This window comes from Coregonus lavaretus, assembly GCF_964263955.1.
Source record: "Coregonus lavaretus genome assembly, contig: HAP1_SCAFFOLD_948, whole genome shotgun sequence".
Taxonomy (NCBI): Eukaryota; Metazoa; Chordata; class Actinopteri; order Salmoniformes; family Salmonidae; genus Coregonus; species Coregonus lavaretus.
Window position 1 is genome coordinate 15,988 of NW_028166159.1, and position 14,338 is coordinate 30,325.

At 45.8% G+C, this 14,338-nt stretch overlaps 1 protein-coding gene across 1 annotated transcript; it reads left to right on the forward strand.

Moving 5' to 3' along the window:
- Positions 1–11,285: 11,285 nt before the first annotated feature.
- Positions 11,286–14,157, forward strand: LOC311115001 (brain and acute leukemia cytoplasmic protein-like; the record flags this gene model as incomplete). Its single annotated transcript, XM_084190223.1, is given in 5 exon segments — positions 11,286–11,473; positions 12,326–12,404; positions 13,288–13,356; positions 13,989–14,069; positions 14,071–14,157. Coding segments are annotated over 5 exon segments (504 nt in total).
- Between the last annotated feature and the right edge of the window lie 181 nt (positions 14,158–14,338).

Sequence of the window (14,338 nt, forward strand, 5' to 3'; positions counted from 1 at the left end):
GGAAAAATGACTTGTGTCATGCGCAAAGTAGATGTCCTAACCGACTTGCCAAAACTATAGTTTGTTAACAAGAAACATGTGGAGTGGTTGAAAAAAACGAGTTTTAATGACTCCAACCTAAGTGTATGTAAACTTCCGACTTCAACTGTAGGTTTGTTTGAAACCAGCCGTGGTGCTGATTGCTTAAAGACAGGCTCAGGGAGGGGTTCTTTGAAACTGGAGCGAGACGGAACAAAAACACTTCAGAGCTTAACTGCACAGAGACGATATGAGCCGCAGAACAACTGCCAATAATCAACGTTCTGAAATACCTCTCCCCCTGTGTCTTCCTCGTAGGTGCTGATTCCATTATGATCTACCATGCGTAGCAATTCCCCCATGAGTAGGGTGTGTGTGTGTGTGTGTGTGTGTGTGTGTGTGTGTGTGTGTGCATGTGTTGTGTGCCTTTTTGCCATGTGCAGTTAAAAATAGGCCTAGATAATAATGTTTGTGTGGTTGTTAGGTGTTAAATTCCATTTAATATGTTAAATGTTGGCAGCCCACAAACGAGACTCCCTTTAAGTTTGAGAAACACTGTATATAGAACTGTATATAAATATAATGAAAACACCATTCTCACAACCACAACCAGAACCACAGCCCCAAACCATCCTACTTATTTAACCAAAGCCCCAAACCATCCTACTTATTTAACCAAAGCCCCAAAACCATCCTACTTATTTAACCAAAGCCCCAAAAACCATCCTACTTATTTTTGGCTCTCTGTTCCCACTGACAGACTGATCCAGAGCACGACGTCGCCCCTTCATTCTCTCCAACCTTCCCCCTCCTCCCACTTCCTCCACCCCCCTTGCTAAAGCCTATTCCTAAATCAGTAGAGAAATGCATATTATTTGCTATCAAACTTCACCAGCTGTTTGGAGCAAAGCGCTAATGAGGAATACAATCAACCACACTCTGCCTTGCTGAAAGCATCACTCACACACTCTGCCTTGCTGAAAGCATCACTCACACACTCTGCCTTGCTGAAAGCATCACTCACACACTCTGCCTTGCTCAAGGCATCACTCACACTGTGCCTACTTGCCTAATGGTTCTAGTGAAACTAACTAATAACCTCCTATGTTTATTTAATAATCATCCACGTTAAGATTCAAGCTATTTTATTGCTACATCCTAAAAGACCTCTGACTTATCATAAAATATCTGTGAGAAACTGTTGCTACATAGTGTTATACTGTACAGATGTGAAATACCTCAGATTGAATGCAGCTGGTCAAAATGTTAAATACACTCACACACACACACACACACACACAAACGCGCACACCGACACACAAACACACACACAAAATGAGGTGCATTGCTTTTGTTTTGACATTTGTTTGACACTTCTCTGGTTCATTAGGAAGTCTATAGGTTTCACACAGCGGAGATACTATGATGTCTGTGTGTGTATTGATGCCAAGTGAGAACTCTCTAAAGCAATTATGGAAAGGGTGTATGTGTGTGTGTGTGTGTGTGTCAAATCAATAAAAAATATTAATAAAATATTAGTCACATGCTTGGTAAACAACAGTGAAATGCTTCCTTACTCTTCTCAACAATGCAGAGAGAAAGAAAATAGAGAAATAATAGAACAGTAATAACACATAATAATAAAAGTAATAATAAATACACAATGAGGAACGATAACTTGGCTATATACAGGGAGTACCAGTACTGAGTCCATGATAACTTGGCTATATACACGGGGTACCAGTACTGAGTCGATGATAATAATAATAATAATAATAATAATATGCCATTTAGCAGACGCTTTTATCCAAAGCGACTTACAGTCATGCGTGCATACATTTTTTTTTTTTTTTGTGTATGGGTGGTCCCGGGGATCGAACCCACTACCTTGGCGTTACAAGCGCCGTGCTCTACCAGCTGAGCTACAGAGGACCACTGGCTATATACAGGGGGTACCAGTACTGAGTCCATGATAACTTGGCTACATACACGGGGTACCAGTACTGAGTCCATGATAACTTGGCTGTATACAGGGGGTACCAGTACTGAGTCCATGATAACTTGGCTGTATACAGGGGGTACCAGTACTGAGTCCATGATAACTTGGCTACATACACGGGGTACCAGTACTGAGTCCATGATAACTTGGCTATATACAGGGGGTACCAGTACTGAGTCGGTGTGCAGGGGTACGAGATAGTTGAGGTAGATATGTACATATAACTAGGAATAAAGGGACAGATAATAAACAGTAGCAGCAGCGTATGTGATGAGTCAAAAAGGTGAGTTCAAAAAGGGTCAATGCAGATAGTCCTATTAGCCGTTTGGTTAACTACTTAACTAACTATTTAGCAGTCTTATGGCTAATGGGAGAAGCTGTTCAGGGTCCTGTTGGGTCCAGACTTGGTGTATCGGTACCGCTTGCCGTGCGGTAGCAGAGAGAACAGGCTATGACTTGGGTGGCTGGAGTCTTTGACCATTATTAGTGCCTTCCTCTGACACCGCCTGGTATAGAGGTCCTGGATGGCAGGAAGCTCAGCCCCAGTGATGTTAGGGCCTTCCTCTGACACCGCCTGGTATAGAGGTCCTGGATGGTAGGAAGCTCAGCCCCAGTGATGTTATTTACCTTTATTTCAACAGGGAAGTCATACTGAGACTAAAGTCTCTTTTACAAATGAGCCCTGCACAATACAAAAACAAGCACATACAACAGGCAATTATATTTATACATAAATATAGACAATATGCAAATTAAAGATACAAAACACAGTCAATTAAAACAAACACATTCCTCGTTATAAAAATCTTCAGCTGTCTGAATTGACCTAGGGACTTCAAAAGCATCCAATTTAAATGTCTTTTGACGTCTTCCGAACGTGAATTAAAGGCTGATTTACGTAACTGTAGACACCAAAAGGAGTCTTCCAGAGTTAACCAACCCCTGTGAATGGGTGTGATAACTAGTCATTTTAAATCTGAACAGTGACGTTAGGTAAGTCAGAAGCTTTTATGAAGCAGGGCTTTGTAAACAGAAAGAACGTAATGATCTGATCTATGTGACTTTAAATAGGTCCAACCAACCTTTTGGTAAAGAATACAGCGCTGAGTAATAGAACTGTCTCCTGTGATAAAACGAAGGGCGCTATGATAAACGGCATCCAGGGGGTTTAAGAGGAGAGGCAGCTGCACTTTGATAAATAGTATCACCGTAATCAACAACAGGTAGAAACGTTGATAAATAGTATCACCGTAATCAACAACAGGTAGAAAGGCTGACTGCACAATCTGCTTCCTGCTGACTAGAGAGATCAGATCTGTTTCTATGAAAAAAAAAAAAAAAAAAAAAAAAAACATAGCTTCTTAACAAGCTTATTCGTATGCTTTTTAAATGGTAAATCATTGTCAAGGTATTTGTATGCAGCGACTTGTTCGTTTCTAGAACCTTCTCCGATGAGTAAAGATGTAATCCATCTGAGACAATCTGACCAGAACATGAAAACAACATGTATTTAGTTTTGCCTGTATTAAGCACGAGTTCTAAATCAATAAGCGCTTCCTGTACGGCTGCAGAATCAGACTGTAGCCTTGTCACAGCCAGGTCAGCAGTCGGGGCAATTGCGTACATAATAGTATCATCCGTATATATAGTATACAACAACAAAAAAACGCAACATGCAACAAATTCAACAATTTTACTGAGTCACAGTTCATATAAGGAAATCAGTCAATGTAAATAAATTCATTAGGCCCTAATCTATGGATTTCACATGACTGGACAGGAGCGCAGCCATTGGTGGGCCTGGGAGGGCATAGGCCCACCCACTGGGAGCCAGGTCCAGCCAATCAGAATGAGTTTTTCCCCACAAAAGGGCTTTATTACAGGCAGAAATACTCCTGTTTCATCAGCTGTCCGGGTGGCTGGTCTCAGACGATCCCGCAGATGAAAAAGCCGGATGTGGAGGTCCTGGGCTGGCGTGGTTACACTTCTGCGGTTGTGAGGCTGGTTGGACGTACTGCCAAATTCTCTAAAACTAAGTTGGAGGCCGCTTATGGTAGACAAATTAACATTCAATTCTCTGGCAACAGCTCTGGTGGACATTCCTGCAGTCAGCATGCCAATTGCACACTCCCTCAAAACATGAGACATCTGTGGCATTGTGTTGTGTGACAAAACTGCACATTTTAGAGTGGCCTTTTATTGTCCCCAGCACAAGGTGCACCTGTGTAATTATCATGCTGTTTAATCAGCTTCTTGATATGCGACACCTGTCAGGTGGATGAATTATCTTGGCAAAGGAGAAATGGTCACTAACAGGGATGTGTGCACAAAATGTGAGAAAAACAAGTTTGGAACATTTCTGGGATCTTTTATTTCAGCTCATGAAACATGGGATCAACACTGTACATGTTGAATTTATATTTGTGTTTAGTATATATTCAATTTACAATTTATGGATTGACCAATAGCATTTATATAAATAGTGAAAAGAACAGGTCCTATTATTGACCCCTGAGGAACACATTGATGTACTTTAAGAAATTCGGACTTCAATCACGATGGCCTGACTTCTGTCACTAAGATAATCATGAAACCATGAGCAAGCGTCAGAGCCCAGGCCAATCGAGGACAACTTGTTCAATAAAATTGCATGATCAACAGAATCAAACGCTTATGACAGGTCCACAAACAAGGCAGCATTACCCTCTGCAGCACCTTGCAGTCGAATGCCAAGCAGTTGCCATACCAGGCGGTGATGCAGCCAGTCAAGATGCTCTCAATGGTGCAGCTGTAGAACTTTTTGTGGTTCTGAGGGCCCATTCCAAATATTTTCAGCCTCCTGAGGGGAAAGAGGCGTTGTTGTGCCCTCTTCACGACTGTGTTGGTGTGTGTGGACCATGATAATTCCTTAGTGATGTGGACACCGAGGAATTTGAAGCTCTCGACCCGCTCCACTACAACAGTCGTCAGCAAACTTAATGATGGTGTTGGAGTCGTGCTTGGCCACGCAGTCGTGGGTTAACAGGGAGTACAGGAGGGGACTGAGCACGCACCCCTGAGTGGCCCCCGTGTTGAGGGTCAGCGTGGTGAATGTGTTGTTGCCTACCCTCACCACCTGGGGCGGCCCGTCAGGAAGTCCAGGATCCAGTTGCAAAGGGAGGTGTTCAGTCCCGGGGTCCTTAGCTTAGTGATGAGCTGGGAGGGCACTATGGTGTTGAATGCTGAGCTGTATTTAATTAACAGCATTCTTACATAGGTGTTCCTCTTGTCCAGGTGGGAAAGGGCAGGGTAGAGTGCAATAGATATTGCATCATCTGTGGATCTGTTGGGGCGAATTGAAGTGGGTCCAGGGTGTCTGGGATGATGGCGTCGATGTGACCAGTCTTTCAAAGCATTTCATGGCTGCAGATGTGAGCGCTGTAGCCAGGTTAGCTTGGCATTCTTAGGCACAGGGACTATGGTGGTCTGCTTGAAACATGTAGGTATTACAGACTGGGTCAGGGAGAGGTTGAAAATGTCAGTGAAGACACTTGCCAGCTGGCCAGCTCATGCTCTGAGTACGTGTCCTGGTAATCAGTCTGGCCCTGCGGCCTTGTGAATGTGAACCTGTTTAAAGGTCTTACATTTGGCTAGGGAGAGCGTGATCACACAGTAATCCAGAACAGCTGGTGCTCTCATGCATTGTTCAGTGTTGCATGCCTCGAAGCGAGCATAGAATGTATTTAGTTCGTCTGGTAGGCTCGCATCACTGGGCATCCTTTTGTACTCCATGATCGTTTGCAAGCCCTGCCACATCCGACGAGCGTCAAAGCCGGTGTAGCAGGATTCGATCTTAGTCCTGTATTGACGCTTTGCCTGTTTGATGGTTCGTCGGAGGGCGTAGCGGGATTTCTTATAAGTGTCCCGATTAGTGTTCCCCTCCTTGAAAGCTGCAGCTCTAGCCTTTAGCTTAGTGTGGATGTTGCCTGTAATCCATGGCTTCTGGTTGGGATATGTACGTACGGTCACTGGGGGGACGACGTCGTCGATGCACTTCTTAATGAAGCCGGTGACTGATGTGGTAAACTCCCCAATCACCGGCCACTAGCCGCCTCTGGATGAGCATTTTCTTGTTTTCTTATGGCCCTATACAGCTGATTGAGTGCGGTCTTAGTGCCAGCATCGGTTTGTGGTGGTAAATAGACAGCTACGAAAAATATAGATGAAAACTCTCTTGGTAAATAGTGTGGTCTACAGCTTATCATGAGATAATGAGCAGAACCTTCCTAATATTAAAGATTGTGCACCAGTTGTTGTTAACAAAGAGTAACACACCTTCCCCCTTGAGCTTGTGTGTACGTGTGTGGTATAACAACTAAACTGAGCAGTGACTGCCCTCTTGTGGACATAATAGTGAACTTCTCACTCAGAATATCAAATGTGCCAAAAACAACTAAGATTCACCAAATACAAATACATAATCACAATACATTTGACTCACACTGAGCAGTTAGAGTAGGTGCTTCAGGGATTTTAGATCCAGCAGCACGGCATGCTTTTAGTTTTAAGTTGATTTAAATTTAGATTGAAACCTCTCAGATAAAATAAAGAAATACCAAAATTGATTTCACAATGAGCAATTCATTACAATGTAATTAGATGTAACGCCCAGTGTAAATACATTCAGTGTGATGCTTCAATCCAGAGAAGATCTACTAACGGCCAGTGAATTGTATGCTTTTCACTATAGCCCATGTCGAGAAGAGATAAAGGCAGATTTTATACGTTTCTTCCTGCAGATGACATGGCATTATTGCTATTATTGGTCAAATAGGCTACAAGCATATAATACTGAATGTGCTCATCTTGCAAGCTCTTTCACGCTTGCTCGCCCCCCCCCCACACACACTCCGCGACAGGGCAGTGTCATTATTGACACAAAATGGTTGCGCTGTATCGCTGGACCGCGCCCCTACACAGGTAGGAGAGGACAGGAGAAAACAAAAGGAAACCGGCGGATGAATACGACAGTGATATGATGACGGTGTTTTATACAGTATTTGTTAATGTCTTCGATCTCATGAGCGCTATGGGAGTGAGAGGATGAGATGATAAGGATATTCCATGTATTATTTCTGTCACTGGTGGAAGGTCTGCGTGCCAAGATAGCTTGGGGGGCTTACCGGTGCTAATCTTAGAAGGAGTACGTGATGGAATGGCCTGGCTAGGGTGGCACACAATACCATGCAGGGGGATCCTATTGTAGGAGATGAGTGACACTCAACAATGGTTGGCAACTGTTGGATGGAATTAGCTCGGAAAGCATTATATAAACTGAGAGATGTTTTTCACTTGTCACACGAATCCAGTAATGTAATATTAAATCAACTCTGAATCAACTCTCCATCTAAGTGTTTAACTATTCTCTTGCATCCTGAACTCCTCGATACCAGAAAAACTAATCATAACAGATAGTAAGTAAATTCATGCAAAGCCAAGACTTGTTAATCATTTCCTGTCAGATGAACACATGAAAAGGGACGGGTAGCCTTTAGGCCACAGCTGACTATAAAGCCATTCTTGTTTAATCATTCCTTTAGAAACGTTTTTTTTTCTTTCTGTCACATCTCATTTTCTATCGAAACGACATTGCATTCCTTTATTATTACCGCGACGATAGATTTGATGTAATGTTATCCTACGCGGCTGTGAAAATGGTAGGCTAGTGTTCTTAGATACAGTACATGCATAGCCTACATATTTCGATACATTGATAGAATCATCCATTAGTCATTTTCATTAGCACTCAAAACTGCCAAATCGTGCAAAAATATTTGACATGTAATCAATATTTGACAAATAATCAATTAAACATGCAATATGTAACTTTTTGGGTGACCCAACCAAATTCACATGCAGTAGAAATGTGTGTTATAGATCTGTCATTCTCATTGAAAGCAAGTCTAAGAAGCGGTAGATCTGTTCTATGTGCGCTATTTCTATGCTTCTTGTTCTTAAGTTTCATTTATGCCTCTTTTTCTTTCGGTTTTGAACACCAGCTTCAAACAGCTGAAAATACTATATGGTACAATGATTATCTACACTATACTTGCTTGTTTTGTCACATAAACTGAAAGGCAAACTATTCGAATTTTAGCAGTCAGGAAATGGCGGAGCGATTGCTGCATAGTGCCCTACTTTCTGAGTCAGACAGGCTTGAGGCTGCATCAAGGCAGATGTTTTATTTAAATCATAAAACAGCAGCAAATAACAGAACAAAATGCCATTTTGTCTCAGCTTTGTCCCTCCTCTATCTCTGAGATGAGGAACCTGGTCTGTCCTCCTCTGTCTCTGAGATGAGGAACCTGGTCTGTCCTCCCTCTGTCTCTGAGAAGAGGAACCTGGTCTGTCCTCCCTCTGTCTGTGAGAAGAGGAACCTGGTCTGTCCTCCCTCCTCTGTCCTCCCTCCTCTCTCCTCTGTCCTCCCTCCTCTGTCTGTGAGAAGAGGAACCTGGTCTGTCCTCCCTCCTCTGTCCTCCCTCCTCTCTCCTCTGTCCTCCCTCCTCTGTCTGTGAGAAGAGGAACCTGGTCTGTCCTCCCTCCTCTGTCCTCCCTCCTCTGTCTGTGAGAAGAGGAACCTGGTCTGTCCTCCCTCCTCTGTCTCTGAGAAGAGGAACCTGGTCTGTCCTCCCTCTGTCTGTGAGAAGAGGAACCTGGTCTGTCCTCCCTCCTCTGTCTCTGAGAAGAGGAACCTGGTCTGTCCTCCCTCCTCTGTCTCTGAGAAGATGAACCTGGTCTGTCCTCCCTCCTCTGTCTCTGAGAAGAGGAACCTGGTCTGTCCTCCTCCCTCTGTCTCTGAGAAGAGGAACCTGGTCTGTCCTCCCTCTGTCTCTGAGAAGAGGAACCTGGTCTGTCCTCCCTCTGTCTCTGGGAAGAGGAACCTGGTCTGTCCTCCCTCTGTCTGTGAGAAGAGGAACCTGGTCTGTCCTCCCTCTGTCTGTGAGAAGAGGAACCTGGTCTGTCCTCCCTCCTCTGTCTCTGAGAAGAGGAACCTGGTCTGTCCTCCCTCTGTCTCTGAGAAGAGGAACCTGGTCTGTCCTCCTCCCTCTGTCTCTGAGAAGAGGAACCTGGTCTGTCCTCCCTCCTCTGTCTCTGAGAAGAGGAACCTGGTCTGTCCTCCCTCTGTCTCTGAGAAGAGGAACCTGGTCTGTCCTCCCTCTGTCTCTGAGAAGAGGAACCTGGTCTGTCCTCCCTCTGTCTCTGAGAAGAGGAACCTGGTCTGTCCTCCCTCCTCTGTCTCTGAGAAGAGGAACCTGGTCTGTCCTCCCTCCTCTGTCTGTGAGAAGAGGAATCTGGTCTGTCCTCCCTCCTCTGTCTGTGAGAAGAGGAATCTGGTCTGTCCTCCCTCCTCTGTCTCTGAGAAGAGGAACCTGGTCTGTCCTCCCTCTGTCTCTGAGAAGAGGAACCTGGTCTGTCCTCCCTCTGTCTCTGAGAAGAGGAACCTGGTCTGTCCTCCCTCCTCTGTCTCTGAGAAGAGGAACCTGGTCTGTCCTCCCTCTGTCTCTGAGAAGAGGAACCTGGTCTGTCCTCCCTCTGTCTCTGAGAAGAGGAACCTGGTCTGTCCTCCTCCCTCTGTCTCTGAGAAGAGGAACCTGGTCTGTCCTCCCTCCTCTGTCTCCGAGAAGAGGAACCTGGTCTGTCCTCTCTCCTCTGTCTGTGAGAAGAGGAACCTGGTCTGTCCTCCCTCCTCTGTCTGTGAGAAGAGGAACCTGGTCTGTCCTCCCTCCTCTGTCTCTGAAAAGAGGAACCTGGTCTGTCCTCCCTCCTCTGTCTCTGAGAAGAGGAACCTGGTCTGTCCTCCCTCCTCTGTCTGTGAGAAGAGGAACCTGGTCTGTCCTCCCTCTGTCTCTGAGAAGAGGAACCTGGTCTGTCCTCCCTCCTCTGTCTGTGAGAAGAGGAACCTGGTCTGTCCTCCCTCCTCTGTCTCTGAGAAGAGGGACCTGGTCTGTCCTCCTCCCTCTGTCTCTGAGAAGAGGAACATGGTCTGTCCTCCCTCCTCTGTCTCGGAGAAGAGGAACCTGGTCTGTCCTCCCTCCTCTGTCTGTGAGAAGAGGAACCTGGTCTGTCCTCCCTCCTCTGTCTCTGAGAAGAGGGACCTGGTCTGTCCTCCTCCCTACTGTCTCTGAGAAGAGGAACCTGGTCTGTCCTCCCTCCTCTGTCTCTGAGAAGAGGAACCTGGTCTGTCCTCCCTCCTCTGTCTCTGAGAAGAGGAACCTGGTCTGTCCTCCCTCCTCTGTCTCTGATAAGAGGAACCTGGTCTGTCCTCCCTCCTCTGTCTCTGAGAAGAGGAACATGGTCTGTCCTCCCTCCTCTGTCTCAGAGAAGAGGAACCTGGTCTGTCCTCCCTCCTCTGTCTCTGAGAAGAGGAACCTGGTCTGTCCTCCCTCCTCTGTCTCTGAGAAGAGGAACCTGGTCTGTCCTCCCTCCTCTGTCTGTGAGAAGAGGAACCTGGTCTGTCCTCCCTCCTCTGTCCTCCCTCCTTTGTCCTCCCTCCTCTGTCCTCCCTCCTCGGTCTCTGAGAAGAGGAACCTGGTCTGTCCTCCCTCCTCTGTCTCAGAGAAGAGGAACCTGGTCTGTCCTCCCTCCTCTGTCTCTGAGAAGAGGAACCTGGTCTGTCCTCCCTCCTCTGTCTGTGAGAAGAGGAACCTGGTCTGTCCTCCCTCCTCTGTCCTCCCTCCTCTGTCTCTGAGAAGAGGAACCTGGTCTGTCCTCCCTCCTCTGTCCTCCCTCCTCTGTCCTCCCTCCTCTGTCTCTGAGAAGAGGAACCTGGTCTGTCCTCCCTCCTCTGTCCTCCCTCCTCTGTCTCTGAGAAGAGGAACCTGGTCTGTCCTCCCTCTGTCCTCCCTCCTCTGTCCTCCCTCCTCTGTCTCAGAGAAGCGGAACCTGGTCTGTCCTCCCTCCTCTGTCTGTGAGAAGAGGAACCTGGTCTGTCCTCCCTCCTCTGTCCGAGAGGAACCAAGATCCAGAGTCCCACAGTTCAGGTCTCTCTCTTCTCTACACTCGCTGAGAGGAACTAGCTTTCCCTTCCTTCCTCCCTCCCTCCCTCCCTCCCTCCTTCCCCCTGCTGAGAAGGTGAACCAGCGCCACAGTTCCACAGCTCGGTGTCTCCCTCACTCGGTCTCTGGTTAGAGAGGTCTGGTCTGGTCTAAGAAGAGGAACCTGTTCTCTCCCTCCTTCCCTACCTACCTCCCTCCCTTTCCCCAGCTGAGAGGGAACCAGAGAAGGCACCATGGGGTGTGGCGGCAGCAGGACCGATGCTCTGGAGCCCAGGTACCTGGAGAGCTGGACCAAGGAGACGGAGTCTACCTGGCTGACCAGTACAGACACCGACATCCCCCTCTCCTCAATACAGAGTATCGATATCCCTTCTGAGAACTCATCTGAAAGCTTAGTCTCTGAGAAGACCATCAACCCCTGGTAAGACAAGCTCAGATAGATTGCGCGTCCCAATAGTATCTCCTTTCTCCTGAAGTGTACACTTGTTCACTACTTCCCACAAATCTAAAAGCGTTAGATTGGTGGAGGCGTGGCCTAGAGGGATGTTCCACCACATACCAGTCATTTCCTTTCAAAATCAGTGAAGGGAAGTGAACAAGTGCACACTTTGGGAGGTGTAAGAGATTATTGGGACACATCCATATAGTCTAAATCCTGGTCTTGTGTGTGCTGGCTCTTGTCTCAGCCCTGTATTAGCAAATCTGATTCAAGGCCTTGATGATTTAGTCAAATCTGTTGTGTTAGTGCCACGTGGACAGGTGTTTCCTCTCACACTAAGACAGGTCATATAATCACAGTTGAAAACCCATCGAAATGTTGAAGCGGTGCGATTTCATTTGATTTTGAAGTGGTGTGATTAATTTGATTCTGAAGTGGTATGATTAATTATGATGTTGAAGTGGTGTGATTCAATTGATTCTGAAGTGGTATGATTCATTTGATGTTGGTGTGATTCATTTGATTCTGAAGTGGTGTGATTCATTTGATTCTGAAGTGGTGTGATTAATTTGATGTTGAAGTGGTGTGATTCATTTGATTCTGAAGTGGTGTGATTCATTTAATGTTGAAGTCGTGTGATTGATTTGATTCTGAAGTGGTGTGATTCATTTAATGTTGAAGTGGTGTGATTCATTTGATGTTGAAGTGCTGTGATTCATTTAATGTTCAAGTGGTGTGATTAATTTGATGTTGAAGTGCTGTGATTCATTTAATGTTCAAGTGGTGTGATTCATTTGATTCTAATGTGGTGTGGTGATTCATTTAATGTTGAAGTGGTGTGATTCATTTGATTCTGAAGTGGTCAGAAGTGGCCTTTCCAGTAAAGTACTCTGAAGGAAACACAGAAGTGAATGTGAGGTAAATGATAGGCCTACATGTAAATGAATCTGTATATTTTAAGGCAAAAGAATCCTGTTTAGATGTTAGCGAATGAGAAGGGGTGGGAGGATGGGGAGGGGAGGTGTTGTTCATATCAAAAGCCAGCGATGGTTGAATACGTTGCTACGAGGACCTCTAGTTGCCATGGAAATTATTAGTATTTTTAGTGGCCACTTCACGGGGAGAGGAGAGGAAAGCAGTTACCTCTGGAGATTAAAGATGAAACGCGACCCGAAGTTTAGGGTATCAACTATTATGTGTAACAGGAAAACAATGTTTAGGCTGTGTGACTCAGACTCGGTGCCAAGCAGATGTAACTAACATATGCATCGAACCCTTATATTTACTGAAAATGATTTTCTCTCAGAGATATTTCAAAAATGAATGCAGCCCTTTGTATCTCCAAGTTCACAAGTTCAGTCATGATTTGTGTTCCAGTCATGATTTGGGTTCCAGTCATGATTTGGGTTCCAGTCATGATTTGGGTTCCAGTCATGATTTGGGTTCCAGTCATGATTTGGGTTCCAGTCATGATTTGGGGTCCAGTCATGATTTGGGTTCCAGTCATGATTTGGGGTCCAGTCATGATTTGGGGTCCAGTCATGATTTGGGTTCCAGTCATGATTTGGGTTCCAGTCATGATTTGGGTTCAGTCATGATTTGGGGTCCAGTCATGATTTGGGGTCCAGTCATGATTTGGGTTCCAGTCATGATTTGGGTTCAGTCATGATTTGGGTTCCAGTCATGATTTGGGTTCAGTCATGATTTGGGTTCCCAGTCAGCCATAAGAACATACAACAATAGCATGATAAGGGATATGTTGTTTAACCCTAGACACAATACTGCCCTCCCAACAGCAGGAGGCGGTGCAGCCCTCGCCTGTTACCACTGTACAACGAAGGAGCGTCCTACACACAGAGGAAATAGTAAGTCAAGCAACTCTATCCACAGTTCATGGGTGAACCTCAGAAATATTTTCCTCAATTTCCTCTCACCTTCTCAAAATGTCAGGGAAGCAGTAGGAGCATTGGAGAAAGTCTGATACACTCCTCTCTTCCCTGACGTTGGTGAGGATGAGAGGAATCAAATAAAGACTTTTGAGATTCAAACACAAGAATGCTGTTCATCGACTACAGCTCAGCCTTCAACACCATAGTGCCCTCCAAGCTCATCACTAAGTTCAGGAGCCTGGGTCTGAACCCCTCCCTGTGCAACTGGGTCCTGAACTTCCTGACGGGCCGACCCCCAGGTGGTGAAGGTAGGAAACAACACCTCCGCCACGCTGATCCTCAACATAATCCTCAACACATGATCCTCAACACTCTTCCTTGACGTTGAGGAGGCGAGGAGGAGAGGAATCAAATAAAGACTTTTGAGATTCAAACACAAGGCTATGTAACCAAGCATTCTTGTTTCATAATGACTTCATAACACATTCATGATGTAACATTAAAAAGCAGTACATAAGCATTTCTTGCTTACAAATGCTGTTTGTATGTGTATGGGTTATGAATGTGGTGTGTACTTATATGAAGTAAAGGGGTTTTCCCCTCCACAGACCAAATGGCAGGACAACCGGATGTCCACGAAGCAGGTGACCTTCATGGTGACACAGAGTATTAGACAGGTGGATAAGACTGGGAAAAATCAAGGAGAAATCCCTCACCACCTTCGAGGTCATGAAACCAGTGGAGGACCTGAAGAACATGGCTGAAGATCGTGGCTGAAGGTCGTGGTTGAAGGACGTGGCTGAAGGACGTGGCTGAAGGTCGTGGCTGAAGGACGTGGCTTGGCTGAAGGATGTGGCTGAAGGACGTGGCTGAAGGACGTGGCTGAAGGACGTAGCTGAAGGTCGTGACTGAAGGATGTGGCTGACTCAGTAGAAAACAGCAGGGAATGACACTGACA